Source organism: Periplaneta americana, chromosome 1, assembly GCF_040183065.1.
Source record: "Periplaneta americana isolate PAMFEO1 chromosome 1, P.americana_PAMFEO1_priV1, whole genome shotgun sequence".
NCBI lineage: Eukaryota > Metazoa > Arthropoda > Insecta > Blattodea > Blattidae > Periplaneta > Periplaneta americana.
The window spans coordinates 85,834,856-85,861,691 of NC_091117.1; the positions used below are offsets into that span (position 1 = coordinate 85,834,856).

Consider the following 26,836-nt stretch of genomic DNA (forward strand, 5'->3'; position numbering starts at 1 on the left):
ATCCGTAAGCATTAAGCTTCTCTTATGAACACATTTTTTTCACATATCTCATGAACGCCAGCATTTTTGTATTATTACTTTCCAAACACAACAAATTTCCTTTAGTTCAAACCCTCTTATCGTCTATGATAATACACAGAAAAAACGGATTTCACTCGTCACTTCCTTACCATTATCAACCTGTTTTAATGTCACGAAACGAGTTAAGGAAAGAGAGACATGGAATACTTTTCCACTGCAACAGCTAATCTGTAACCTCTTTCTCCGGGGTTTATAAATACAGCACCCACCTTTCAGCTTTCAAATGCGAACTGAAGTCTTTAAAATAAACGTGTTTTCACAGTGACAGAACCACACACTACAACATGGATTTGTTTTTACTGGTTTTCATATTCCTCTCAAAAGGACTTCTGTTACTAAATGGTAAGTAAGTTGTGAATATACAGTATTATACACAGTGGAAGTGAAATAACCTTGCAGATTGGAAGGGACCATAGGGTACGCTTAAATAAATAGAAAATCTATATTACTTTTTGTGATTAAATGCACGGTTAATTAGAAAATTAAGTTTGAAGTTTCAGCAGTCCGGTAACATCGCCGCTAAGACATTACTCGTGATACAGATGTAAGAAGTCAACTAACTCGGTGTGTTTCGGTAGATGGGTTGTTCTCTGCCTATACACATCGTGCAATAGCTTCAATTTAGAAGTTTTAAAATTAAATTTGCACGAAAATCATCCACGCTATTGAAATACGCCAAAGGGATAAATTATAATGGACAATCATGATCCTACTTGCAACAGTTACCGAATAAGAGGTTGTTAAACACTTAGAAAAACATTTTTTCTGGGAAAAACTATGAACTTTCCATCAATAAGACATTACAATTTTTTGTTACATACAATATGAACTATTCGCTCTGATAATCTGCAAGGCTATTTCACTTCCACCCTTTATATAATACTGTATTTTTATAAGTTTTTCTTTACCGATGTTACGCGTAGCCTTGAGAGTATTTGAAGAGTACTGAAGGGATACAATTTTTTTTCTCGATAATATTTTTAAAATAATATGGAGTGTATTTTAAAGCCGACCTTTGGATATGTAAACTGTTTTAAGACTTTTTGGATTAACTCTTCTATTTCAAGGATTTAATGTAAATATAGTATTTTCTTTGAACGGAAAATTAAATTAATTCAGAAAAATTGCTTTTCAAGAATTACCGGTACGCAGTTCACAGAGGAAAATGAAATTGCCTTATTTCAGTTCATAATATTAGGATCATTATTCAGCAAGTCGACTACTTGGAATAAAACTTTGAGAAATATTTCTCAACAATGAAAGACGTTGATATGAATAAAAATGGTGATAATGAACTCTTTTTCGTAAGGGGTGCTTAAACAAACCAATGTAAAAGACCAAGTCATTGAACTGTCAAGCGATACAGTGTTGACAGATAGCATACGGGATGTCTGAAAGATGTGTCCTACCTTCTGGCAAAACGTTACATGTGAATATAGGCCTAAATGTAGGCCATAGCTTAGACGGAAATTATTTGCTTTGCCTCTACAGTACTGTGAGTCCAGTATTTCACATCTCCCTGAAATGATTTGAACTAAGATTATTTAAAGATAACCAAAAGTACAATAAAATTAACCCTTCGGCTGGCGCGTCTTTTCTGGTAATACGAGCAGGCGCGCGGAGCACACTGTGCGCCATACAATTTTTCATTTAAAACTGCCTTTTCTATAATGTTAACTGAATATTTTTAAGAGCGTTCTTATACACTTTATTATTATTATTATTATTATTATTACTATTATTATTATTATTATTATATTTTAATACAAAGCGAACACTCGAATGGAGGACTAGGCACACGCAGAAGAAATAGGAACTTATCCCCTCCACACACAACCGGAAAATCACGGCAAAGTGCGCCGCCGCGCCAGCCGGAGGGTTAAGCCAAGAATTGATCACATTATTTCGCGAAAACTGGCTCATATTTCCAACTAAATAAACATTTTTCATAACCGTCCTTATATTTTCTTAATGTCTCAGTTAACTGTTAAGACTGTACAGGGTGGGTACAAAGTCCCCTTACATCCTATAAATACCTCAAAATATATACACTATTCATGTAATTCCTGTCATAATGCATCCACTTTACACTAACTATGTGTCCTAAGTGTCCAAAGGATCAGTATATCCTCCATCATTCTTCTCACACATAATAATGCGTCGCCAGATTCGGTGTGACATTCGCCTCAGCATTGCTGGTGTAATCTGTTGGAAAGCGCGTCGTACGGCGTCCTTCAATTCATCAATGGTGTCGTACCATTCCTGTGCAACAATGCTTTTGATGAAACCCCACAGCGCGTTGTCACAGGCTGTGAGGTCAGGCTGGGAGGTGGCCTCGCGGGCCTCGCACCTCGCATGCGTCGGTTCAGAAAAACCAAGGCTTAAAGATCTTACAGCAATCAAACTACATTCAAAAGTACGTTAGTATTAGCCTAAAGTGACTGTGTGGTGTAGTGAATAATAAAGTGTTACCGCTATTCACATCCCATGAATTTCTTCATATGGGGATATGTAAGGAACATGGCAACTGCATCACTTGAAAGAGAGAATCATCGAAATGATAATTATCATCACTCTTGAAATGATTCAATCTACTTGGAGGCAAATGGAGTATATCGCTTTAGAGGGAAATCGAGTTTCGTCTACCGTGTTATGAATTATACTCCCATTAAGACTTAACTAAGGTTGGAATCTAAACTTTTAAAGAGTTTCTACACATTGTAGAAGAAAAATAAATTATTTTCCCTCTATTATTTTAAAAATTATTTAAATATGACATCCTACATATTACAATGATGTAATAATGATATGCGTCCACACCTGTGAAGTAACGGTTAGCGCGCCTGGCCGCGAAATCAGGTGGCCCGAGTTCGATTACCGGTCTGGGGAAGTTACCAGGTTGAGGTTTTTTCCGGGATTCTCCCCTCAACCCAATATGAGCTAATGCTGGGTAACTATCGGTGCTGGACCCCCGTCTCATTTCACCGGCATTATCACCATCTCATTCAGACGCTAAATAACCTAAGATGTTAATAAAGCGTCGTAAAATAACCTACTGAAATATTGATACGTAAGTTTTATTGACAGCAATGTTTCGCTGATCATTTACCAATAAAACAAAATTGCTTGAACGTTACATAAACTACGAATTATGTTCAAAAATATTTTGAAAATTCTAAAAGAGAAAAAGAAATAAATATATTCCCTGCCAATCAACTAAAATGTTTCAAATATTTTCAATATTTGCATCATTTCAATATCAAAATGACGTTTTACAAGAATTGTGTCTAATGATCATTGTACAAGGGTTTTCTGAAGACCAAACAAGGGTGTAGTCGTGCCAGAGCGGTACTTTTTTCTGCAACCTGGGAACGCCCTGCTTCTTTATTTTCACTCTTTAAAATAAGTCTTACTTACGTCTTACTGAACTTTATGTAAGCATGGATTAGTAGTACCGGTATGTATAATAACAGTGGCATTACTAACAAATAATAATAAAAATAATATTGCATTTAAAAGAAGCCTACATACAATATCCCACCCTCTTATTCAACCCTTAAGCCTACATAGTTACAACACCCTACTCTTTTCCTACACTCTTTTTCTCAAACAACTTTCCTCAGCCGGCCGTAATTCTGGAAGTTTTTGCTGGTCAGTTCGTTTTCTTTTGTATATTCAAGTGTGTGCGACTGTGATCCTGACTACAATAAGTGTTATATGGAAAGCTCTTGTTCTCAATAAGATGATAATATTTCATACTGTAAATAAGTGAAAATTAAAATATCGCCTAATACGCTGTCCCTGTTAATACGCGGTTCCTAGAAGAGGTCTTGTCCGGTTTTATTATAATAATAATAATACTATTACTACTACTACTACTACTACTACTACTACTACTAATAATGATAATAATAATAATAATAATAATAATAATAATAATAATAATAATAATTTCATTTATTTATATTATTATTATTATTATTATTATTATTATTATTATTATATTCACAATAATAATCTTTACGCGAAGCGCCCTGGTACTATTTTATTTACCATTACAACCATGAGACCAAGGTAATATGTAGGCTATTTATTGATTTATTTATGTTTATTTATTTACTTATTTATTTATTCTGCACACTGACTACAGCTGTTGTTGTTTTAACGGTCTAGAACTACTTTACTCAACTTCATAATGATTTCTACACAAAAACTTAATATACCGTAGTATAGACAATTTCCAGGTGACTTCTCGTAAAGGCTTATTTTACTGTTACGCTGTGATAACTCAGTCACGACTTAATTCTACTAAAAGAAAGTGACTTGTGTGATATATCGAAGGAAAGTACATTCTTATCAGTGTAGACTAATATCTATTCCAGCCTGTAAGAATACGTAGGGTCGTTTTAACAGTGACATACTAATTAAGATCATTGAAATGTATGTTTTAAACGCTCTGTTGGTGATTAAAAGAGGATGTGATTATATGGGTAACCAGGTTTACAACAAATTAATTAAACTGAGCGAGTACTGCAGTAGGAAACCTCAGCAGTCAATCAGTTTTGTTCTCCTGAGTCCATCATACCATTCTGAATTTAAATTTTTGTGGAATGTTCTACATTCATGATATATTAAAAACGCAGAAATAGTATTATTTATATGCGTTTGAGTGTACGCACTATAATGATTAGACCTAATTGAATATAAACTATGAGTAGCATAATTTCAAATACATGCTTTTTTCACTTCAGATAGTCTTTCCAGCTGACTTAACAATATATGAATTTTAGTAGTTAAATCGTAAGTAGTAGTTTATTATATATATATATATATATATATATATATATATATATATATATATATATATATATTAAATCAAATTTAGTCCAAAGATATTCAACAAGAAAAATATTTGTTCCAGATCTTTTACGTACACTTTAAGTTTACGTCCCCCAAGACAGAGATGGCAATATAAACAACTAAAGCAGGCAGTATACTGCATCGAACATTCTGTCTCGGACAGGACGGTTTTGTCTCGGAACGTTCGGTGTGATAGTGATTACTAGGACTGAAGAAAAGTATTGCTATCAGGGTAGTAAATCATTTCTATATAAGGTAGGTGTCTCATATGGCCATGCTAAGGATTGAGAATTTTTCTAGCCGCCATTTTGAAAAAAAAAACATGAAAACCACTTTTTTCTTACTCGTTCTCAGTCTAATTGACTTTCTTAAAACAATTTTCTTTCCCCATAAAAATAGCTTTACTACTCCAAAAAATACCAATTCCAAAAGTCTACCTAGTGGCCATATCAGGAACATGTGCACATGATATGGCCACCCTTGCTCCATATTCTACAAATCGTGATTGTTTTCAGTTTGATAGTGCAGTTGTGCTAAAATTAAATAATTTTGGTATAAAATGAATAAACATGATACTTAATAATCCTTTTTATAATTCAAAAATGGATTCAAAACAGTTTTTTCCATATACAAATTAAGTTGTTTACAAAATTAACATACAAATTTAACTTCAAAAAGCAAAAATGAATAATCATTCAAGAGAAGAGTATTTACACGACAAAAATAAGATTTTTTTTTTTTTTCGTTGTTGGTAACTCTATAGCAACTATTAGATGCTTTATGGTTGTGCTAACATATATAGTTACTTGTCAACAATGTGACGCTGAAACATGTGTTCAGGTTACTGCTCAGCGACAGTCCTGATATATTTTTATATTTGTGATGATTGGTTAATTAATATTAACCCGGCACACTCACAATCACACTCACATTCATACAAATTTCCAGAGTCTAGACACCCAGGGAATTCCTCTTCTTCAAGAAAAATTCACCGAGAGCCGAGCCCGGGAATCGAACCCGGGACCTCCTGATCTGGAAGCCAGCATGGACAAATAAAAGTGTCTTTGTCAGCAGTGAGGCCAACACACTCTTCACAGTAGAAATTCTCGCAGAGAAGCATGTCCTTGACTTCGTCCTCCTGACAAACATTGGAGTACCAATTTTCAGCTTGTGTGGTTTTCTGAGTGTCTTTCTTGCTGGGTTGCTGTTGCTTGTTCTTTGGCTTGTTGGTCAACGGCTGTTTCATGGTTGGTCCCTTTTTCGGTTGAGACGGCTGATCTTCTTTTAGGTGGAAGAGATTTTTTTTTCAACTCGATCCCAAGCGAATTCATGGCTGGTTTTATGACCCTTGTTGTTTTTCTCACTCCTGAGTTTAAAATCATTGGAGGGATCACTGAACCCACAGCGTTCCCACAAGCCACTACTGTTACGCTTTCCCCGTGTTCTTTGCCCACAATATGAACTCGTGAAGCCCCCTTTGGGGCTAAAACTCTTGGATCCTTATGGAGGTGGAGGCGGAATCCTTTTTCATCCATATTAAACACTCGTTCTGGGAATTTGTAAAGATTTGTAAAGATTTCTTTTAGTTTCGCAAAGTGATCAGCAACTATGAACTTATTTAATTTCTAAGCCCGGGCTGGGTTCAGTCTTTGAGCTTTCCGTCGTGCAACGTCAGGGTTCCTCTTCAAAAAACTGTCGAACCACTTACGGTCAGCAATCCCTTTAAAACGACTTGTGATGTTTTCTTGACAGAAACGAAAAACGTTGAGTTTAAGGATGTTAGGAGTCAATGGATAACCTACAGAAGACAAACGGAAAATTCTCTGGCACAGCAGGTTTTCTTGTTCTGGTGTCAAGGTGGGTCTCCTACCTAACGTTGACTTCTTTAATGGACTATCTTTCTCCAAATAACGGCGTAAATTACGTTTAGGTACACAAGACTTTTTACTTGCGCCTTGAACTGAGAACTTTCCACTCTTCACACTGCTCACTGCCTTGTACATGACTTCTTCAGCCCATAATCTCCTCTTTTTCATGTTGACAGACATTATTTTATATCTGAAACAAAATTTCGAAAGCTTTCACTAAAGCGAAATACTTTTCGACATATTATTCTTAAGCTATATGGACTATATTGTCTACTAATGCCAAAAATTTCCAACACATTTGCAAAAAGAAAAAAGTTTCCATTACAACTTAACGTATTTTCTACTGATTCAGATTAAAAGAACACGTGATCATGATGTCAGTTTTTCTTACAATACAAAATTCTTGCGTAATCCCAGCTTTAAGACATGTAAATTTGTCAGAATAAAAAAAATGAAAAGAACTCGATATGGCCATGGTGCATTTGATATGGCCATGGTGTGAGCATATCAGGAGGAGGTACGCTTTCACGAAAATCGTTTGATTATGAACAACTCGTAAAAGATATGCTATCAACGATAACGCCAACCAACAGAACATTAAAAACTGAATGGAGTAGAATAGTTTTTATGAAATAAATCTTTGAAAAACATGCATAAAACAAAGGAGACTTACCAGAAAAAAACAAGAAGAGGTCACATGAAAAACACAAAACAGGCAACTGACGCCATATTGCTCAACCTTACTGGATGGGAAACGATCAAGTGACACATCAGGATGCCGCTTCATTGGATGCTGCTGCCATCTAGCTGATTTTTTATTAACTAACTCACAACTGGGGGGGGTGGCCATATCAGGAACATGGCCAGAACAGGAGCACCCACCTTACATTGTTTACAAAATGCGTCACGTTGCCGGGTATCTCTTCTGTCTGAAGGAGTAGTGAGAGTGAACATCCGAAACAAAAATTCTACAAAGAACAGATAATAAAGAGAACTGAATTCAGAATAGGAGGAAATTGTAATTGATAATGATGTTTTTTTTTTCTTTTTTTTTTTTTTTTGTAAATTTCATATTTGTTCCGAGTTAATCAATTTGAAACACAAGTAATTCTGTAAATGTAAATTCTATTATGAGTTCATTCATACGGAGCGGACTGTACAAGCAGCCGCTACAGTAACCAGTAGTGCGTGCACACAAGCATGTTGTAAACACAGAGCTCTACGTATGATGTAGCGTAACCTATAACCATTACTTTTTTTTCAGCCCTAGTAATTAACTGCATCAGGATAGGTTATATAGCTGCATAGAATAAGGCCTTGACTTACTTGAGAAAACACTACCTCCTTTCACTAGCTAAAACTCCACCTGCTGGGAAGAGAGCTCTCCACCCCCTAGCTAAAACATCAGTGAACTGGCTAGGAGACACGCGACAAATGTTTGTAAACAAAACGCACGGACCAAGGATGCCTATCCTGATACTACTACTTTATCCGAACCATAATGATTACATTCTTATGAGGTTCCAGCATACTGAATTGGACGAATGACCGATTTCGTAAATATGATTTATCTTATGTACTATACAGAGTGTTCTGAAAAAGATTCCAATATTTGGAGGAGGAGGTAGTATGCATCAAAACAAGAAATTAAAGTCCTACAAGCACGGGTCCTAAAATTAATATCTTCTGAGTAATGAGCAAATGTTTACAAAGTATTTTTTGCTAATGAAATATATTGACCAGGCAAATTCCAATGCACAATTTCATTATATGCAGTCTAGCTTCATTTTAAACCTTCAGAATTATCTTTATGTGAGACCCAGATGAATTTTTACTAAAATATAAATTATTTTTAGATAAAAAAATTGTTCACGTGTATTTTAGCAATATATAATTGGTGAAAAATTTTCAACAAGATATAATTAACAATTTAGAAATTATAAAAACTTAGTAGCGCTTCACCTTAAATGAAAATCGTTATATTTCATACGCATCATTCCAGAATGTATTAGTTTGTAGGTACTGAATATGATTATGGTGATAATCATCATCATCATCACCATCACCATCATCATCATCCGTTTAATATTATGAAGTCCACATCTGTGGAGTAACGGTCAGCGCGTCTGGCCGCGAAACCAGGTGGCCCGGATTCGAGTCCCGGTCGGGGCAAGTTACCTGGCTGAGGTTTTTTCCGGGGTTTTCCCTCAACCCAATATGAGCAAATGCTGGGTAACTTTCGGTGCTGGACCCCGGACTCATTTCACCGGCTTTATCACCTTCATCTCATTCAGATGCTAAATAACAAGAGATGTTGATAAAACGTCGTAAAATAACCTACTAAAAATATATTATGAAGAAGCGCTCTACATTTGTGTACAAACGTTCCAACAGAGCAAGCAGGAAACTATTTTTCGAAATATGGGGATGACAAATATAGTCTACTACTGTGTTACAGTAATGCAAAATTACACATCTTCGTTGACCGAAATACAGGAAAATTTTTAACACTATTTTTTCCGTTTCTATCCAGCAAAGGAAGAAGTGTGTTGTCCAGATGTTGACTGCTATTCGGTGGAAGCCCCATGGTACTCGTCCTCACGTCCAGTACCTAACCCTAGATGCATAACTGATGTCGAATATCTCCTCATAACAAGGTGGGTTTTCTCTCCGTTTCTTTTCACTTTTTAGTTTCCCTCTTTCTTTGTCTTTTCCAAATATATTTTGTCTAAGTTGAAATATCTTAAAACTCTTGTAGTAAATGACCACCGCTGTGATGTGACGGTTAGTATGCCTGACGAGTGGGTCAGAGTTCAAATCCTGGTTCGGGCAAGTTACCTAGTTGGGGTTTTCCCCTTAACCACTTGAAGCTAGGTAACTTTTGGCGTTGGACCTCGGACTAATTTCGCCTTCATTAATTTCAATTTCACGTATATCATCTTTAATAATTATAGTTTCAGGTTGACCAGGCAGGTGTAGTACCGTGATTTGCCTATAGGTGTCATCTGTCTGAGGGACCTGCACAAATCCTAGGGAGACGTAGGGGCTTCTACAGTGGACTATGGCAGGCCGGGGTATGTAGCTCCCTCGAACAGATGGCACCTTGGTGAGTCACGGAATCTGCGGTGCAGCGATCTTCAGGTCAAAAGATGCAACAGAATGTAAGCACGTGAATTGCGAAAAGATGCCATTGATCTGTTGAAACGGTATATTAATAGAGAGACTGAGGGAGTCTGGAGGCGATTTGTAGAACTTTATGGGTATGTACGTAAGGAGTGGGCATTCGATATGAAGTTTGTCCAAATTTAAAAAAAAAAAAAAAAAAAAATCTAATTTTTTATGTAAGCTTCCATATTACACGTATGATTTTCGCGTCAAAATGCAGTAATTTCTGCAGGTATTTACGTATTATATTGTTTGGACATTTCTTCATTTTCTATTTCTCTCAAAAAGAAGACGTATGCAAAACTGAAGTCCAGTCTTCATGTGCTTTCCCCGATAGGCATTCAACTACTCTCATTTTTATCTATTTTTCTAAGTGATTGGATATTTTTACGCCTCTCGGTCTATTTCTATTTCTAAATCGATCGTGCCATTCGTTGTATTGAAACAAGAGGAATTTATTTCGAAGAAGGTAAAGTGATATTGAGCAACACTATAATAGTTCATTTAAAATTAAATCAGCTTTATTGTCTATCTTCTACATTATTTGTACGAAGGTAACTAACTTTTCCATTTTATTTATTTATAGTGTTCAGCCCAAGGACAGGTCTTTCACTGCCAACCCAGCATTCTCCAGTCTTTTCTGTTTTCTGCCTTCCTCTTAGTCTCCGCATATGATCCATATATCTTAATGTCGTCTATCATCTTATATCTTCTTCTGCCCCGAACTCTTCCCTCGTTCACCATTCCATCTACTATATTCTTCAGAAGGCAGTTTCTTCCCAACCAGTGACCCAACCAATTCCTTTTCCTCTTCTTGATTAGTTTCAGCATCATTATTTCACCCACTTTTTCCAACACAGCTTCATTTCTTATTCTGTCCATTTCACACGGTCCATCCTTCTCCATATCCACAATTCAAATGCTTCTATTCGCTTCTCTTCAGTTCATCGTAAGGTCCATGTTTCTGCCCCATACAACGCTACACCCCACACAAAGCACTTCACTAGTCTCTTCCTTAGTTCTTTTTCCAGAGATCCGCAGAAAATGCTATTTTTTCATTAAAAGCTTCCTTTGCCATTGCTATTCTCCTTTGACTTCTTGGCAGCAGCTCATGTTACTGCTTATAGTACATCCCAAGTATTTGAAGCTGTCCACTTGCTCTACTGCCTCGTTTAGAATTCGCAAGTTTTCCTATTTTACTCTTCTTCCTATGACCATGGTCTTCGTCTTGTTGGCATTTATCTTCATTCCATACTGCTCAAAACTGTCATTTAGCTCCAGTAGCATATCCCTTAGTATCATCTCCTCTTCTGCTAACAACCCCTTATCATCAGCAAATCTTATGCACTTTATTCTTCTTCCTCCTACTGTTACTCCTCCCATGTACTGAAAACAGCTATTCACTAAATCCTCCAAATAGATGTTGAACAAGGTAGGTGATAAAGGACATCCTTGACGTACTCCTCTCCCTATTTCGCTTCCTTCTGACATTTCTTCTCTTATACTGACTTTGACCCGTTTTCTCATATAAAGGTTACTGAACAGCCTCTCTCTTTCTAATCCACACCAAATTGTCGTTAGGATCCTCATCAGTTTATTTCAATCCACTCCATAATACGCCTTTTCTAGGGGCACAAATATTATATTTAATGATGAAGGATGGATAGAACAGAGAAAAATTCTCTCCGGCATTGCGACTCAAACCTGGGTTTTCTGCTCTACGTGCTGATGCTTTATCTACTAAGCTACACCGGATTCCAGTTCCGATGCAGAATCTAACCCCTTCAGATGAAGTTCTACCTCTCAGTTTTCCCTTTGGTGGCCTACCCTCATGTACTATGTCACAGAATATAACAGTGGCACAATGTTCAACGCACTATATACAGAGGTGCACTCATTACGAGTGACTAAGTGGCCGGTATCCGACGGGATGAGCGTCGTCTTAAATCACTAAATGATTAGTTACGCATATCATGTTATTATGATGTACCGAAGTACATAATATGATATTTACATGCAGGAATTCTGCGTTCATCCCGACGCTCATCCGTCGGATCCCGGCCACTTATGTAGGCTTATGTAGACTACTGGACTGTACCCGAGCACGAGCATATGCTCATTTCGGGTATCTATTCATATGTATTCAATTCAAATGTAAATTGTAAATAAATTTGAAATTTGACTTAGTCGCTCCTAATGAGTGCATCTCTGTACATAGTGCGTTGGACATTGTGCCACTGTCATATATTCTGTGACATAGTACATGAGGGTAGGTCACCAAGGGGAAAACTGAGAGATAGAACTTCAACTGAGGGGATTTGATCCGGCATCGGAACTGGAATCCGGCGTGGCTTAGTGGATAAAACGTCAGCACGTAGAGCTGAAAACCCGGGTTCGAGTCCCGGTGCCGGAGAGAATTTTTCTCTGTTCTATCGATCCTTCATTAAATGATAATGCAGAATTCCTGCACGGAAATTCATATGTACTTCGGTACATCATAATAATACTATATTTAATTTTTAAAAAGTCAAATAATCTCTAACTAAAATACCTATATTGAAATTTGTGAAATTATTTTCTACACAGGTACAATCCAAACACTCCATTCAATGTGACAGCAGAAAATATGTCTCTGGACGGATCTCACTTCAATGCCAGCAAACCCACATTTTTCTATTTTCATGGCTGGGTGGGTTCGGCGAATAATAAAGTTTTATATGAAATAGCGCCAGCTTATTTAGTCAGTGTAAGTACATATTCTATTTGCGATTTTACATAGTTTATACCATAGTGTAAAATCAATTACCCAATGTTCCTTGTAAATAAAGAAATCTATGGTTTTATTTTTCTACGTGGAGACGGGAAACTGTAAATTCGTCCGATGGAAATAATTACCTATAATCTAACATGTAGACTTGTCCGCATTCCTACTAAATATCGGTATCATGGAAGTGTAAACTCGTCCGCATACCTACTTTATGTCATTATCCTGGAAATGTAAATTCGTCCGAATACTAAAGAAAAACATTTTCTTTCCTATTTTATTCAGGCTTAGGACTAGCAAGTGCACGGCTAAAATTGTTTCTCATGAAAAGAAGTACTTTTAATAAAATCTACCATGGACAAATATTAAAAAAAACCTCGGACACAGAGGCCAGATGTCTTAACCATCTGTGCGACCCCGACTGGACAAACTTATCTTGGATTAAAATGATTAGAATTCATTTTAATAAAATCCACCATGGACAAATTCCCTGCTTTACAATTTTCTAGGGTTTGCATATATGCAGTGCTTATTTCTGGTAGCTCGTTTTATTATTCTATGTGTATTTGTACTTTGTAGCTTGATGTACAGTTACCCTTAAAAGGAATGAGACGACTCTTGGTCGTCGGAAGTTAAAGTTCTACAGCGCGGTTCACTCGATATCGACGTTAACAATAAGTACCATGACAAATAGAACAAGAATTGTTACAAGGACCACAACAAGGACAAGGATCAGAATAAGGATCACGAAGAAGACAGCCATTTAAGGCAACGATTTAAGAACATAGCTCGGGTCACAAAATATCATTACTTCTCTGTACCGAATGCCAATGCCTACTATGGGATCTACATTCTGGACTGCTGCTGTCACTGTCTTGTCTCGGTAGCTCATATAGTAGCGTGTCCGATCCCAGGTAAAACTTTTTTTTTATTGAGGTGTAATTAATTTCTTCAGAGTTCCTCGACAGTAATTTTGTAGAAAAATATGGAATAATTTATGCCCAATTTCTGGGTCTTACAAGTGGGCTGAACCTCGAAAAAAAAAAAAAAAATCTTACTTGGAAGTTAAAAGTATTCTTCCTCAAACAAAAATCATAAGAAACAAAAAGAGACCTGTTAACTTAAAATCTTGTCCACATGCCATCAGCTTCTATCACAGTTCTAAGTCGATCCGGCATGGATGTCACGAGATTGTGGAATAAGTTCTGATCACCGGCGAGATCTTCCCAGGTGTCAACAACTTGGTCCACAATTCGTCTCGATTTCGAGGGCGTCGGTGGGCATATGTGGCTATCCTTCTCTTTTTCAATTCCGCCCATAAATTTTCGATGACATTCAAATTAGGTGACTTCGGAGGTCAATTAATGATTTCGATCTCGGGTCTCCTTTGAAACCATCTTTGAATGCTTGCGGCATAGTGCACGGGATGGTTATCCTGCTGGAACAGCAATGTTACTTCGGGAAAACGTTTTCGGGCGGAAGGAAGGAATATATTTTCCAGAATGTGCTCGTAAGTTCCCGCATTAAACCGGCCATCGATGCGTTCTATAACGTCAGGTCCATCGTAAGACATCCACCCCCAACACGCTATGCTAAAGCGCCCCGATCTTTCACATCGGTGCACATAGCGCTGATCATATCGGAGACAATCCTCACGATAGACACGGACAGGACCTTCGTAATCGCTCGAGATAGTTGTTTCGTCGGAGAAAATTACATTTCTCCAATCGAAATCCACTCGATTGGTAGCGAAGGCAAGACGGTCGACAGCTTGTGCTTCCCCCAATATTTCCATTTGCGCAGCCCTCCGGCTCCTAATACCGCGGTTCCTCAACCTACTGATCACAGTCTGTGAAGAACCGGGAAAGTTAGTTGCTGCTATTATTTCGTTAGCAGTCCGAAAGGGGTCTTGTAGACCTGTCTCGAATAAGAGAGCATCCTCTTCCAATGAAGAAATCCGCGGACGCCCAGGAATAGGGTGATTTTCGACCTCCCCTGAATTTTGGTAACGATGAACCCACCTCGCGGCTGTACTTCCAGGAACACCGACCAAACGGCCAACAGATCTAGCCCCATATCCAGCCTCAACTAGAGCTGTAATTCGCTGTCTCATGTCACGTCGGTTCGCCATTACGATGAGAAATGAGGGATGACGATAATACTTTAGTGTAGACAATGACTATTTAACGTGATATAGAATTACTGAAATAAGGGGCATCTTGCACAGTAAGACGTAATGAATCAACCCTAACTTAAATATTTAAATAACAGGATATAACAGGAAGTCCAATTGTTTCGAAACTAATCAAATTAAATCTAATTACATTAAGTAAACAAAGCCCAAGTTATGACACCACTTGCTACAGCTAAATTGTAGGTTATTAACATAAGCATCGGTTAGGTCCGTGCTTATGCGTTGAACGACAAAACCAAACATCGAAAATTCGAATCTTGCCGTGGAATGTAACTTCTTGCTTTTTATAATATAATTCAGACTTCTAACTACAATCATCCATATTTATTACATTATTTATTAATATTTATAGCCAACATTGAATTTGTAAAGAAAAGACTTCAGAAATCTCATATGGAATTTGTGATCTGTAGTGACATAAACACAGATTATCTCTCGGAACTTTTCTGTGAAAGTAAATTAAATTCACTCCTTGAAACTGGAAACCTTAGTCGTAGAGTAATTTTCCCACCAGTATACAAGCTGAAGTAGCACAGCCACTGATAAAAGTTTTATACACAGAATTAGACCGAATTCCTATTCGACAGAACCTATAATCAATGGCTTGTCTGAACATGATAAAGAAATCCTGTTTCCATTGTCACTGAACAATTTCAAAATGTTAATTTCAAAATTAAGAGAGGGTCGTAAATGCTGTATCTGGTGATTATTTACATTTATGTCTACAAAGTGAGTCTTGGAAAAACGTATATGATACTGGTACTACTAATATTAAGAGTAAATGTATTGTATTTTTTACTTAATTTCAGAATCACTTCAGTGGATGTTCTCCACTCAATGTTGTGAAAAAATTCAAAAGTAAAAACATGTAGATAACGCAGGGACTTAAAAAATCTCCTGTATTAAAAAGAAGAATCTGTATGTAATGAGTTGCAATGTAATGATCTTCATGTTCTTAAATACTACAAGGAGTACAGTGTAATTTATCAAAAATTATGAAAGAGGGAAATAGAATGCATTTGAAAAGAAAAGTACAAAATTGAAATAATGCAATTAAAGCTATTCGGAATATTATTAAAGTTAAGCTTGTAGATATCCTAATAAAGAAAATATTTTTTTTCATTAAAACCAATGATTATAAAGTAGAGGATCCCAAATCTATTGCAAATTCTTTTAACGTCTTGTAGTCTATAGTACGGAAATATTATTGACAACTTAAACATTCAAGATTTTGCAAAAAATACCGCAATTAGTTAGGGCTACTTAAGAGATGCATTTAATAATTAGTATTAATATATGTAATTAGTCAATAACTGCAACAGTGCTTTTTCATTCAATCATAACATGAATAAAATTTAATGCACATTAAATTAAACACTATTGCAAACACGTAGATAAAATAGTTAAAATCAAATGAAGGGGTGAGAATGAAATAATCCAAAGCCACTATTTTAACAAAAATTATTTTGTGCGAGTGCATTTCTTCCACATATGGGAAAGCTACTAATAAAATATTGTAATAATTACTCAACAAATGACATATCCTAAGGACTCTAAACCTTTGTAAACGTTTGTCTGTGTGGCTTAGGAATATTTTTAATTTCATTTTAATTGATAGTTTTTAATATATATGCATTTACATTGTATATGTGAGTATATAAATGCATTAATTAGATTAACGTTTATAATATTATAACTTGTAATTTTGTATTGTCTGTGATCATTAACACTTAATCTGAGGACTTTGTAAAGCTCTATTTCAACGTTATTTAGACAAAAAAAATCGTTGCTGTAGGCTAAGAATCGAACTCGCTCTCTTCTGTACAACATGCAAAAGTCTTAGCGTCTGAGCTATTGAAACGACATGAACACTTTCCTTTCTGTGCGGAGTGTCGATCTAGTCATGAAGGTCCATTGTCGATTTAACTACACGATTTATGTATATATTTACCTTTTATTTACCTAATATCATATTTTTGCAGATTTTGAAGTGAATTTCGGAACGATGCTAGTAACAAAGCAAATAGCCTGAATTTAAGTAACTCAATATACGTTATCTTGTGTATCAGTGCTCTGGTCTCCGATCATGCGCAGTGTCTTACATCTGAGACTTAGGAATATTCAATCGTCTCATTCTTTTTCAGGGAAACTGTACGTTTCTGTCTGAAATTCTTTTAAAACGTTGATGAAATCGTAAAATTTTGGATGAGCAGTATTAAAATTCTTGTTAAAATTTGCATGAAAAGATTCACATGCGTTAGTTGTGTGGCAAACGCTATTGGAGTTAGTCCATATATAAGGAGGGAATATATAATCTTCTTATATGTAATTATCAACCAAATAGTCAGAAAATTTTATTAGCCGTTCATATTCTGGTCATATTGATACAGGTACATATAAAAGCAAAAAAGGACATATTAAAGTACAAAAGGCGTAAACGGCAAAAAAAAAAAGGCAAAAAAAAGGCAAGATGAAACTTCATCAGAATGCTTCATTTCTCATGAGTCGTGCACATTCACTAAAAGCCTTTAAATATGAACATTCAAATAAAATAGGCATTTTCCTAAACATCCGATGTCTATTTATAACCACCTTCTTTCCGTTGGCTCTTAGCTCTTTCACTCCGTATACTACTGCTGCCATGCCCCTTTCATATAGGTCCTGCATATACACAACAGTCCACACCTGTGGAGTAACGGCTAGTGCGTCTGGCCGTGAAACCAGGTGGCCCGGGTTCGATTCCCGGTCGGGGCAAGTTACCAGGTTGAGGTTTTTTCCGGCGTTTTCCCTCAACCCAATATGAGCAAATGCTTGGTAACTTTCGGTGTTGGACCCCGGACTCATTTCACCGGCATTATCATCTTCCTCTCATTCACAGAGGCTAAATAACCTAGATGTTGATAAAGCGTCGTAAAATAACCTACAAAAAAAAATATATACAAAACACCGCTGCTACTCTAGCCAGGAAGGTTGGTTAACGACTTATGGCCATATACCTGGCCTACGTTACAAGGGCAATGAAAGCGTTCTGAAAGCCAATTCACGTACTGGTACTTAGATGTTAGAAAATTAAATAAGAACTATTGTTTCATTTTCATCTAAATGACTGTAATTTCTGAAATGGCTCCTATGTTGCCAATGTTAATAAATAAACGCTTGTGGGACGAATTTACATGTTACCAATGTAAAGAAATAAACGCTAGGCGGACGAGTTTACATGTTCGATTAAGATGTCACACCTTAGAAATGCGATGTATTTGTCACTTTCGGACGAATTTACATTTCCCCTTAGAGAAGAGCTTGGCACAAAATCTAAACTGCACACAGACATGACCTATCCCGTGTTTAGTCTAGAGTCTAGACTATGAGCTATTAAATAACAGTATCTCGGTTACTCTTAATGAGATACCACGTCAAAATATATTTGCCACAGAAGTCTTCATAGAAAAGTTCTAATTTCACAATATTAAGTCAATACATTATTTTAAAATTAGTGAAAAGATATTTTTTACATTTACGTGTTTAGTCTAGAGTCTAGACTATGAGCTATTAAATAACAGTATCTCGGTTACTCTTAATGAGATACCACGTCAAAATATATTTGCCACAGAAGTCTTCATAGAAAAGTTCTAATTTCACAATATTAAGTCAATACATTATTTTAAAATTAGTGAAAAGATATTTTTTACATTGCATGAACATCATATATTACAAACTCGATTAGCTGATCTAAACTGAGCCTGAGAAGTGTCGGATAAGAGAAAATGTCAGATAACAAAGAAATATATAATAAAACAAGTGTTATAGTAAAATATTTCACCTAACGAATAAAAGAGTAGAACAAAACATTAATGAACAATCAGAACACATCAGGCCCACAGTAATTGTTGAGGTTGTGAACAAAACCGGTCATTTCCAAAAAAAAAAATATATATATATATTTTTTTTTTTTTCAGGAAGTAGAAAAAACTGTATCGAGCCTTCACTTTACCCCAAAGAAAACGATAATTCTATATGTCGTGCATGTTACGTCTGTTGTTCTAATGGTGTCGATAATAATGATTTCAGTCATTTTATGTGCATTTTATAGACAAAAATAATTTGGAAATGTCCGGTTTTGTTTGGAAAAATGAAGGAAATGTTCACTTTTGCTCGAAAAAGAGCTATTTATAACAGTAAAACATACACGTCACTTACACCAAATGTATCATGGAGTAACGAATTCAAGGGTCTACGTACGTGAACGACCATAAATATTATCAGAAAATGCAGGCTCTAAATTCCTAAAATTTTATAAGGAAATGAACTCACAATTGGACAAAAATTACAAGGTACCACAACAAGACTTATTAGAACTTAAATATCTGATGAAAGTATAAAAAAGATTACTAACAATATTTTTTAGAATTCACTTTTTACTTTAAATTAAATTTTAAAAAATTTGAAAATTTTCACACATATTATTCATAACTCCACAACCATTAGAATAGAATTCTGAAATTTTGTACACTGATTTAACATGAATTTATGCAAAAGGTAGATTACAATAAGGCTCATTTCTTTGAAAATATAAAAATTAGGTTACAAAACTTTATGTAAATTTTAATATATTTTATATAGAACAAATAAAAATTAATTGTATTAAATAAACAACTCTACATGTCTGAGAGTAGTCTACTTTTCAGAAATAAGTGTTCATTACATGCAGGAAAAATATTAAAGTTGTCAGAGAGATTTTTTATACTTTGATAAAACTGGTTTGAGAAATATTATTAGCAGGGAAAGGATTTATATGTAAATACATATTTACTTATAAAGCTAATATAATTTATATTTTGCATTATCTTTATGTTTCACAATGTGTAGGGTTGAAAAATCCTACTTTTATTTTCCATATTTTTCCATATTTTAGAGTTTAGTACATATTTTCGTTAATTTCCATATATTTTCCATATTTCATATAAAACAGTCCATATTATATTAGGTTTAACAATAAAACAAAACAAAATTCCATTAACTTTTAAAAATACATTTCAACAATAGAGATTTAAACACATGTTCAGTAATCCCTTTAACATCAGAGTTATTTGAAAATTAGCAGTCCTATCAACAATGGGAAAGTAAGTTACAAAACTGTATTAATTTAATTTAAAATTTTTAACAGACTTCAGTTGTGCAGCTCAACAGTTAAATGCCAGTCAGAGTACACATAGGTTCAGTGTTGTAAATCATACTATAAAGACGGTAAATATGCCAAAAGTACGTCATTCAGTCAATTTAAAATCAAAACTAACAAGTTACATTTCAGAATTTAAAGAAGATGGTTTATCAACTGACAATAAAATATTATTTTGTAATTTGTGTCAGTGTGCAGTATCATCTACACAAAAGTTCCTGGTGCAACAACACATTACAACTAGTAAACATCAGGCCAACAAACAACTAAATTCCAAGCAGAGACAATTGTTTTTAACACAACCAACAACATCGAATGTAAGATCTGAGTTTAACATCGACCTGTGCCGTTCTCTCATCTCTGCTGATATTCCTCTCTACAAACTAAAGAATAAGGTCTTCAGGGAATTCCTTGAAAAATATACTCAACATACAATCCCGGATGAGTCAACACTTAGGAAGACGTATGCTCCATCCATCTACGATGAGACAATACAGAAGATAAGAGATGAAATTAAAGATAGTTCAATTTGGGTTTCCATTGATGAGACTCCCGACAAAGAAGGTAGACTTGTTGGTAATGTAGTTATCGGTTTGTTAAGTGAACAATATTCTGAACGAATTCTTTTACATTGTGATGTTCTAGAAAAGTGCAATAACAAAACTATAGTTAAACTGTTCAACGAAGCTATGGGTATCCTGTGGCCAAAGGGTATTATGTACGATAATGTGTTATTCTTTATTAGCGATGCTGCCCCTTATATGGTCAAAGCTGGACAAGCATTATCTGTTGTATATCCTAAATTGACTCATTTTACTTGTGTGGCGCATGCATTTCATCGTGTGGCAGAAGTGGTCAGAGACAATTTCCCTAAAGTAGATTTGTTGATTTCATCAGTGAAAAAAGTATTTCTCAAAGCTCCCAGTAGAGTTAACGTGTTGAAAGAAATGTACCCTGAAATTCCATTGCCACCAAAGCCAATTTTAACTAGATGGGGTACATGGCTAGAAGCAGTTGAATATTATGCCGAACATATAGACTCTATTAACAATGTTCTCCTTGCATTGGACTCTGAAGATGCAGTCTCAATTGATACTGCGAAAACAGTTACCTGTGACATAAGTGTGAAGAATGACTTAGCTCACATTCAGCATACATTTTCATGCATCATAAAAACGCTCAAAAGTCTCCAAAATAGGCACCTTTCACTATCTGAAAGTTTTGAAATTATAAATAGTACTGTGGAACAACTGAATCGTGGTAGAGGTAAAGTTGCAGATGCAGTAAGAGCTAAGGTGGACACTGTACTTTCAAAAAACCCTGGATATGAAGAACTACAAAAGGTTGTTGCTGTGATGAGTGGTGAATCAACAGTGAAGATTAACTTGGACTTATCCCCAGCAGACATTGTGAAATTGAATTATGTACCAGTTACTTCTTGTGACGTCGAACGCTCTTTTAGTCAGTATAAATCTATCCTCAGAGACAATAGAAGAAGATTCACTTTTCAGCACTTGAAAGAAATGTTTGTAACCTATTGTTATGGTAACAGACAATAAAAATTGTGTTTTGTTGAAACTACATTGGAAGATAAGGTACGTCCATTATATTTTTTGTTTAGTTTGATTAAAATGTACCAATATTTAACGTACATAGTCATTTTTTTATAATTTTAAGTCCATATTTAATTCCATATTTTGGTAAAAATCCATATTTAATTCCATATTTTGGTAAAAATAACTACATATATATTTACATATTTCATATATTTTTAGTCCATATAAATCCGTTCCCTGATTATTAGTAACCTTTTTTATACTTTTATCAGATATTTAAATTCTAATAAGTCTTGTTGTGGCACCTTATAATTTTTGTCCACTTGTGAGTTCATTTTCTTATAAAATTTTAGAAATTTAGACCCTGAATTTTCTGATAATATTTGTGGTCGTTCACGTACAGATACCCTTAACATTACATGGCAATTATGTAGCAAGCATCAGCCAAGCAATCTTCCAGCAATAAGGGTCCAGAGAATATAGGCCTACATTACCAAATGTATACATTATATTTATTAAATTTTGAAAATTTTCTTATGACTAACATATTGTGAGTCCCTTTACACTCTAACCAGAAAATATGTGCCCAGGACCTCTATAATTGGAAGTTGGCAGCCTGGCCGGTGCTTACTTCATAATCACCCGTACCGTAACATTTTTACAACAATTTCAATTAAAAGAACATTTAGCTTAACTATGTGAATACATTGCATGGAGATAAAAATTTGAATTGAATAGCTTATCTTCCTAGATATCCTTCACTTTCATTCTACTCTATCATGGAAAAATGAATATATTATAACACTTTTACAATAATTTCAATTAGCAATAAGATATTTTCACTCTTGCACGTAGAAGTGGAAATGGCCGATTTCGAATAGATTGCTAATTGCAACACATACATAATGCTGGAAATGTCTGTTTTTGATACAAAAAAGACAATGAAAATATTGGCATTAGTATGATATGGAATTATCCGGTTTTGATTGAAAATACTGATTTTATCATACTGTTTCTCATGGGAAATAACCGAGCTAAAATAAGAACAGTAACATATTCAGAAAGATGCCTCTCTAAACATATCGAAATCTTAGAAAAAAAACTCATTGTTTTTTTTTTTTTCGGAGGAAATGACTGGTTTCGTTCGCAACCACCACAATTACAAGTATAAACGTTTACAGAATAGTATTTAAGAATAAAATGTGTCATTAATATTTGCTTGCCTGCTGACTGACATTTTCTCGCTGCAAGATCTAGCACGGACAGTGACGGATAATACGGTATGTCGGATGACCGAATGTCGGGTAATCGAGACTACTTTATTTTGGGTTATATTCTGTGAGTGTAGAATAATAATTTTGGTGTTTCAAAAGAAAAAAAGAGAGGTCTAACTATATTAGTAAACTAACAATATAAAGAAGACATTAAGGGTTGCATTACAACGTAATGGTGCAAATTTCGAATTTCTCACTTAACGAAGTTAGGAAGTATTTTGCAATCAATGGTCATGTAAATAATTGAGGAATGTGGTCTCCTCCAACCTGAATTGAAAAACTGGACTTGTATTTCTAGGAAAAATTGAAATGCGTAAGGAAAAAAATTACTTTCTTCTGTAATATATGTGTATAATTTCTTTAAGGTTGACGCCAATGTGTTCGTAGTCGACTTCTCTTCTGTGTCTATCAACGTGAATTATCTCCAATCTGTATCTGACATCAGAGTTACAGCAACGGTTGTAGCAAAGTACGTAAGTTCAGGTATTTACGTTATTTGTGCACACAGCACTTTCTCATAATTCCTTCTTTCATAATAATACACAAGAACAATTTCCAGTTGAATATAAGAATTTACAGGTTTGAAAGTTAGTTTAAATTGTGATATAATATCAGTGAGCTCTATACTAAACTGGAGGTACCACTCAATGCTGTAAAAGAGTGTCGCGAATGCTGAGCGCGTGAGGCTGGCAGCTACAGTCACGCTTTCAGATAGGAAAGAGCGTTGCGGTGGTGCCTCCAGTACAGTATAGAGCTCACTGTATAATACAGATATTTAGGAGAAGCAGCAATTATTAATTACCCACGACAAAAACCGTTGAAAAATAAGAAAAATATTAACATATTTAAATATTTCACAAAAATAAAATTCTTAGACAGTAATTGTTAACAAAACTATTATTGTAAAAACATAATATAGAATATTCAAAATAAGAACCTCCCTTAATGTAAACAGTGAACTAAGTGCTCAGGACGGAAGGAAAGAAATAGCTCTTTATTGTTCATGTTTTCTTGGGTATAAAAATAAAAAAATCTGCGACACGACAGGCCGTTATTAAGAACCAGAGACGACCAGCCGGCTGCTGGCCTCACGTCCACATGCCTCAGTAGAGGTGAACGATCATCCAACCAGAACGGAGATATCGTGTTGTTAGCACACGATCCCTCCCATCCATTATAGCTGGCTTTCCTAACCGAATTTCGCTGCCCAACGTAGCTCCCAAAATACATCACGATGCTGGGTGGGCAACGGTCTCATATACTGGCCGAAATTTTATGAGAAAATTCCTCTCCCACGAGAACTCTTACCCATTCCGTAATGTGAGTTCAACTCAATTCAATTTATTTGACCATTAGACATACAGTTTTAGGCTTCGTCAGAATACATTGAAAAAAAACATATAAATACATTTAAAAAACACTAATAACAGAAACAGTAAAATTTAAGTAATACAATGAAAACATGAAATTATTTGAAACTTTTAAATTGAAAAAAACTAACTAAATTGCAATTAAACTTATTTATTAAAATACAATTTCATACATATTTGTGTTGAAAAACTCAGCAACAGAAAAATGATTGTAACTAATCTAAATAACTTTATTTATTAAAAAACAATTTCGTGTGAATTTATGTTAAGAAACTCATCTACAGAGTAGAAAGGATTAATTAAAAGCCAATTATAAAATCTAGCTTTGAAACTATAACTTATAGTTGATAACTTATAATATTGACTGGGAAGCTTATTATATAATTTCATCCCCATGACAGAAAAATTTGTACTAGTTTTATGTAATCTACAGTATGGAATATTAATTTGTTCACTATTTCTAATTTCATGGTCATGTATATTGGCTATTAATGAGTAATTGTCTATATTTTGTCGAGTGTAAAGGACTAGGTCGTATATATATATAAATTTATGACAGTTAATGTCTGTGATTGATTGAAAAGAGATCGACAATGTTCAAGATAGTTTGATTGACATAGAATTCTAATGGCTTTCTTTTGCAAAATCAAGACGCTCCCAATTTTGCTACCATTTCCCCAGAAAATTAAGGCATACCTAATTATCGACTGAAAGAACGAAAAGTAGGCACATCTTAAATAATTTTGAGAAACACAAGTCATTAATTTCTTTAATAAATATATAACTCTTGATAATTTCGTGCATATATATTCGATATGTTTTTCCCATGTTAAACTGGAGTCTATAAAAAGTCCTAGAAATTTGGTATAGTTTTGTATGCTATCCTTTTTTTATTACATGATTTAGGGTAAAAGTTATGTTGATAGTCTTTTTTGATTAAGCAAAAAACCATTAGATTCAAACCATAAAGCCATCTGTGATAGAATATCACTGGTTAGAGCATGTAATTCATTCCGAGTAGAGCTAGAACATAAGAATGTAGTGTCATCAGCATACATAATTGTTATAGCTTTAATGAATTTAGGAAGGTCATTTATTGCTACTAAGAATAGCAGTGGACTAATTATTGAGCCTTGTGGAACACCATAATGTATACTGGAGAGACCTGACCAATTTTCACCTATTGAGACTAATTGCCTTCTGCCATGAAGATATGTTCTAAAAATATTTAGTGTATTCCCTCGATTACCATAAAATTCTAATTTTGATAGAATTAAGTTTTGATCAACGCAATCGAACGCTTTGGAGATATCACAAAACACGGCATTAACTTGTGACCTATTTTCAAAATTTCTTAAAATTTCGGTTATTAAAAGCTCAATTGCATCATTTGTTGATTTCCTTCTTCTAAAGCCAAATTGGTTAGTACTAAAGAGATTTGAATTTTCAAAGTAGTCATAAATTTGATTGAAAATTACATATTCAAATATCTTAGATAGCACTGTAGGGTATAATAGGCAAGTTGCCTTACAGACCACGAGGTCACGGCGTGGGACGTTTTCGTTTTGTTGGTTATAGGCCTACGAATTGCTTTTCACAATTCATAGATAAGGAGTGGACCATTATTCTTTCGTAAAATAATATACGTCCATGCCTTACATTATGTAGATAAAAGTGATCAGTATTATTGACAAAAAAAAAAGTTTGTTGGCAACGCATAATAAATATAGTGGCAAATACTGTAATGTGTGTCGAATAAATTTGAAACTGTAAAAATTACTTACTTACTTACTTACTTAGGAACTCGCAGGTTCATTGCCGTCCTCACATAAGTCCGCAATCAGTCCCTATCCTGAGCAACATTAATCCAATCTCTATCATCATATCCCAGCTCCCTCAAATCCATTTTAATATTATCCTCCCATCTACGTCTCGGCTTCCCCAAAGGTCTTTTTTCCTCCGGCCTCCCAACTAACACTCTATAAGCATTTCTGGATTCGCCCATACGTGCTACATGCCCTGCCCATCTCAAACGTCTGTATTTTATGTTCCTAATTATGTCAGGTGAAGAATACAATGCGTGCAGTTCTGCGTTATGTAGCTTTCTCCGTCCTTCTATAACTTCATCCCTCTTAGCCCCAAATATTTTCCTAAGAAAATTATTTTCAAACACCCTTAACATTTTTAGTTGTTTTTTCCTTTCCCATAATACAAGAAGTAATCTCCTATTTGTGCTATGCCATTCCCATCTAACCTAACCTCTTGTACTCCCACAAAGTCTATTCTGTATCTAGCTGTTCTTTTGCTGCTAATGTTATCCCTCCTGTTCTATAAAGAATAGTTACGTTCCAAGTACCAAATCCCATAACCTTATTCCTTTGCTGTCGTCGTGCCAGAGAATCAGTTCCATTGTGTGGTTTCGTAAAAAACTGTTTTTACGGTGATGGGTTGTTAGCCCTTCGCCCAACCCCCAAGCTGGAGGACCACTCCTTATCGGCTGTCCGCGACTGCTTATTCAATATATTCGC

At 35.1% G+C, this 26,836-nt stretch overlaps 1 protein-coding gene across 1 annotated transcript in view; it reads left to right on the forward strand.

Annotated features, from left to right (window-relative positions):
* The first annotated feature begins 207 nt into the window (after nt 1-207).
* Nucleotides 208-26,836, forward strand: part of LOC138697873 (phospholipase A1-like) — a 51,562-nt gene continuing 24,933 nt past the window's right edge. The window contains exons 1-4 of the mRNA XM_069823460.1: nt 208-423; nt 9,343-9,466; nt 12,561-12,720; nt 23,304-23,407. Of these exons, the coding sequence (XP_069679561.1) occupies nt 366-423; nt 9,343-9,466; nt 12,561-12,720; nt 23,304-23,407 (446 nt within the window). The 5' untranslated portion in view covers nt 208-365. The remainder of the gene's footprint in view (nt 424-9,342; nt 9,467-12,560; nt 12,721-23,303; nt 23,408-26,836) is intronic.